The sequence below is a fragment of the Dendrobium catenatum genome, unplaced genomic scaffold (assembly GCF_001605985.2).
Source record: "Dendrobium catenatum unplaced genomic scaffold, ASM160598v2 fragScaff_scaffold_118, whole genome shotgun sequence".
Lineage (NCBI taxonomy): Eukaryota > Viridiplantae > Streptophyta > Magnoliopsida > Asparagales > Orchidaceae > Dendrobium > Dendrobium catenatum.
Window position 1 is genome coordinate 41,064 of NW_021318580.1, and position 5,536 is coordinate 46,599.

Here is a 5,536-nt window from a genome sequence, read left to right on the forward strand (position 1 = left end):
TCTTTCCTTTCTTGTATTTTGCTTTGTCATCTCCTTTCTCCTTAGCTGGTTGACTCTTCAGATTGGGGCAATCGGCTCGAAGGTGACCTGGCTTCCTGCACTCAAAGCAAATTGTATCAGATGAAACCTTATTGGACCTTGAGCTCTTACCTTTATTCCAGCTGTTCTGATGGCGCTTTTGTTTTCTCTTCAGGAAATTTTTGAACTGTCGGGTCATCAGTGCTATTTCATCGTCTTCCTCCCCTGCAGAGCTTTCACTTTCTGAGTTGCTAGCTTTTAATGCCACCGTCCGCTCCTTTTTCTTTTCACCTGCATCACTTTGCCTTTGGCTCACTCCTTGCTCGTATGCAATGAGTGACCCAAGTAGGTTATCAATAGAATAAACATTAAGATCTTTGGACTCAGTGATAGCAGTTATCTTAGCATCATAGAAACTAGGTAGGCATCTAAGAATTTTATTCACTTTCTCAGAATTTGAAATTTCTCTACCTAATACATGCAAGGATTTCACGATTTGGGTGAACCTAGTGTACATGTCAGAAATTGTTTCGCTAGGTTTCATACGGAATAATTCATAATCATGCAGTAGAATGTTAAGCCTAGACTGTTTTACTTATTTTGTTCCTTCGTATGTAATGCACAGTCTATCCCAAATCTCCTTTCCAAAAACACAGGTAGATACTCTCATATAGTCCTCAGATTTCAATGCACAAAAAAAGCAGTTTAAGCACTTAGCATTCAGTTGGGCTAACTCCCTATCCTCATTTCTCCATTCATTAAAAGGTACACGAGTTTTCAAACCATTAACAGTTTTAAACGGTGCAACATATCCATAATTTACTAACATCCACATGCGGTAATCTATAGATTGCAAAAATATAGACATTCTAATTTTCCAGAAATCAAACGGAATGTTATCAAAAAGTGGTGGACGAGTTATTGAATAACCCTCCACAATGTTACGATTACCAAAGTTCGACATGATCATTTTTTTCAAGGTTTTCTAAAACACTATTTTTGAAAAACAAGCTCTGATACCAATTAAAATTAATAAATGACAAGAGGGGGGTGAATTGTAAAAATCTTTTTCTCAATAAAAAGTAACCCTAAACAGGAGTTCTAATCTTTTTGTTATTTTTGAAATTTGACAACAAAAAGTTAAACAAATTTTCTTTCAAAATTTCACCACGCAATAATTATGAAAAATTAAGTGAATGTAAAAGTAAATGAAGATAACGAAAAAATACACCAAGATTTTTATAGTGGTTCGGTCAAAATATGACCTATGTCCACTCCCCGGAGTCCTCCGCTCTATGATTTTCACTAGTAATTATAGTTCTCCTTTTGCCCCCCTTGGCAAGGCGGAGAAGCCTTTACAAACCTCCCTTTCACCAACCCGGCGTGGCGGAGTGCCAAACTCTATTTTAACCCTCCTGGTGACGGCAGAGAACCTTCTCCTTTTTCTCCTTCCTGGAGAAGGCAGAGTACCTTGAGGTCATGGATGTAGATGAGCCTTTCCCTTGGAGGTCCTCCCTCAAATTCTTTTAGGGCCACAGGTGGAGCAAGATGCAGCAAGTTCGGAGCAACCGTGTGATCTCCCTCACATCTCTTCTCCCTCACAACGCTCACCTTCTCCTTCCTCTCTCAAACCCTAAAGAACTTCTCTAGAGCTCTCTCCCTTGGAATCCCTCTCTAACCACGTTCTCCCTCTCTGTCTCTTACTTAAAAAAAACGAGATTAATACCTAAAACAGGCTCCAAAATCCCTCTGATTTCAAAAGTAGCCGTTACTATTTGTACAGTACGATTCCACATCGTACCGTACGATCTTCATAAACAGACTTTGCCCTGGTACGAAGATGTACGAATAGTTAAAAAAAGATTCATATTGTACGATATAATATCATACGGTACGATCAACAAAATACTATTCATACAAGACGATGGTCTGGACGATCAGATGTCATCTCTGTTCATCGTATGATACAATTACTATCGTACAGTACAATGAGACAAAAACTAAGAGATCATCCAGGATGATATCTGGGATGATCACACTTCATCTCTGTTCATCGTATGGTACGATCATGTTCGTACAGTATGATGTTCAAAATATAATTAGGCTGGATTTCATGCACAAATCACAGGTTAATTTAAATAAGTATTTAAAATAAATCGTCTAGTATGAAATTGTTCGTATAGTACGAAAGGCACAAAATCACTTACTTAAACAAAACCACAGCTAGGGTTTTGGATCTGAACATATCGTACAGTATGAATAGATTTATACAGTACGATCTAGTCACAGAATCGTCCACATAGCTTGGATCGTACGGTACTAATTAAAATCGTACAGTATGATCTCCAGAGAAGAAATTCTATTACATTTTATATTTAAAAATAAGCTCTCCCCCTCTGTGTGTGCATGGTTGCTCATACTCTTATGCATTTTGTGGCCAGACTCAAGAAAATAAATATACAATAAATAGAAAAATACAACATCTGACTCATACTCCTAATCTACATGTTCTTGAGTCTTTCTTTCATCCTGAGTCACTTGGAATCTTCCTGAAATGTTAGTACTCAAAGACAATAGAAAATAAAATAATATCCAATGAAAAGTTGTTTCAAAACAATCATTATTTGGCATCATCAAAATCTCAAACTCGGGGTCATGGGTTGCAACAGTGAGTATACAAATTCTCCTCCCCTCTATTTTCCATTTGGTTGATGCTTAAGGGGCTGTTTGGTTGCCTGAATTAGGAGGGTAAAGTAAAACAAATACAAGTATTTACTAAATTAGGGTGTTTGGTTAATTTTGAGCGGAACAAACGAAACCCATCGGATGCATTAGGCGTGTAATAAGGAGGCTATTCGCTTGCGATGGCGTCATCGTCGTCGTTGCTGTTCGGCTTCATTGCTTCGCAGGAGGTGTAAGATTGCACGAGAGGCTTCTTCGGTGCCTTCGTTCTTGTTAGACTTCGCTCCTTCGAAGCGACGACGTTCCCTTTGCCTGTCCGATCGGAAGTTGCGACGACGACGGGAGCTCGCAAGTTTGCATCATCTTCGTTGTTGTTTAGCTTCATTTCTTCGCAGCAGGTGTAAGATTGCACTTCGCTCCTTCTACGGCTCCTTCGTTCTCCTTCGACTTCACTGCTTTGACGACTCCGCTCCTTAATGCTTGTCGACGGTGAGAGTGTAGGAAGGAAACAGTTTGTTCATTTCTCGGATGAAGAGGCTCTGCCGGAGGCTTCCCACGAACTTTACCCATCTCATCTTCTCTTTCTTGGGATTGATTGCGATAGGTCTTCGTCTGGACCATTTGCTACACTTCTCTCCTCTCCCCTGTGCCAGCTCTGGGCAAGATGGGAGCTCGAAACCCTCTTACTTGGAGAAAGCAGAGGCAGTGAAGATAACAATAGAGCAGCAAGGAGAAGAGTTTTCGAAGCAACCTGAGGGGATGGGTTACTGGCCATGCTTGCAATTTAGCAGGGAGTACCGGCGTGCGAGCGAGGATATTCGCCGTGACAATCGCCGGAAGTTTCTTATGGTGGTGGTTTCCGGCGGTCTGAACCAGCAGAGGAACCAGATTGTCGATGCCGTTGTCATTGCGCGCATTCTCGGAGTTTCCTTGGTCGTTCCTATTCTTCAGGTAACGTTATCTGGGGAGATAAAAGGTAACCGAATGTCGATTAATGTCCCTTCTCCACAGATGAAACTCTTGATTTTTAAATTTGTTTCAGTTAATTGATTTCTTGATAACATCTTCATGAACTGCTGTAGGAAGGGGACTTCGGAGGAGGAGGGAAACAGAGGGTCTGTGTTGGAAGAAGAGGGACATTGTTATCTGAAAGTGGAAATAGAGCAGTTGAGAGGGGTAGGAGAAGATGATGTTTTTAAATTTTAATATAACTTTATCAATTTATTTTGCATTTTATATAAAATTTTTATTTTATTTCATTGTTTTGTCTCTTTGGCTAATTGGCTATGCTAATCTCGTGTTCTCATTTTATGCTAGACTAAGGACAGATTTTGATAGATTTTTTTTTGTGATTTTGTGATTACGACTAAAAAAAATGATTTTGTGATTATTGTTTTGATTATGCTCGGTTTCCTTCCGAGTTCACCGCTGGAGCGTGGCCGGTGATGCCTATTGGATGCTCCCTGCAAAGATTAATGATCTTGAACTCAGAGCTCTCCTTCTTTGCTTGAATTTTATTAAATTTCAGAACTTTAAGGTTGTTACCTATTATGCTTTTACTTTACTCTAGATATATCTAACCAAACAAGGGAAATATTTCTCCTGCGTTTACTTTGCAGACAACCAAACAGCCTCAATGCATTTGTAATGCACTACATTTGCTTTACATTGCATTTACTTTACACTAAGTTTACTTTGCAGGCAACCAAACAACCCCTAAATAAATTATAATATCAAGGAATGCATTCCTTATATGGAATATCTAGAACAAGTAGACTAAAAACAATATGTAGATCCCATAAAATAACTATTATCTCATTGGGTCCAACCCAAAAGTATTTGTATCACTGTTCTACTATTTAATAACACTCTAAAGCCACAATAAATATAAATGACTATAATTAAAAAGTGAGATATAAATGACTTCATACACTCTAGCTTAGCTCTCTATCTATTAGTGTCTTCTGAGCATGTAATAAGTCCATCTAATGTAACCATTGAAAACTTAAATTGCAGAACCAAACATTAGAGCATTCTATTATACTTTGACCTTATGATGTATAGATGATAGCTAAGTAATCTAATAGCACCTGTATGCTAAGCCAAGTCAACTACTAGCTATAAATATATTGATCACCACTACACATCCCCTCATCAATGTGATCCAAAGAAGTACCATCACTATGCCGTAGTCAGAGAGGGACGACCTGTCTGCAAGATCATGTCCATTTGGAAAATCAAAATCAAATGGAAATATTTGAGTAGAATGATAAAATACGCTGTCAAAAATGTCTTTGTAAGTCAACATCTCTCTATACCAAAACAACTGATTTGTAATCAAAACTGTCTGAGAAACATCATAATCATCAATCTCCCTCCAAATAGCCTTTTTTGGAGGCTCAATTCATTATTTGAATGCGTTCTATGCCAATCAGACATTATAACCTGAAATAAAAAGGAAGAGAAATGAAATCTTATATTCAATAATTGCAAAGAATTCAACCTATGAAAGTCACACAATGAATTTGTTAGGATGCAATTTTTTGACTGAAATAAATTTGATAAAATAGAGAAGGAGAAAAATAATAATGGAATAAAAAAATGCATGTTTCTAATATAGTCCCACAATAACCAGTTGATCATCAAACGATGCATCTTTTTGTTGCTATAACTCTATTTTAGAAAATCAAGATAATAATTACATCATAAAATGGAATAAAAAAGAACTAACACTTACACTTATTTTGATTGAAAAATATATATTTTTGAAAATGTAATAATTTTCTTTGGGAATATTAAATTTTGAAATTTGAAATTGAACACGTCATTATGAATA

The 5,536-nt window shown here is 37.5% G+C and overlaps 1 protein-coding gene across 1 annotated transcript in view; it reads right to left on the reverse strand.

Annotated features, from left to right (window-relative positions):
* Positions 1-3,085, reverse strand: part of LOC110094839 (aspartyl protease family protein At5g10770-like) — a 41,707-nt gene extending 38,622 nt beyond the window's left edge. Inside the window, exon 1 of the mRNA XM_028697922.1 lies at positions 2,878-3,085. Within this exon, the coding sequence (XP_028553755.1) occupies positions 2,878-3,085 (208 nt within the window). The remainder of the gene's footprint in view (positions 1-2,877) is intronic.
* Between the last annotated feature and the right edge of the window lie 2,451 nt (positions 3,086-5,536).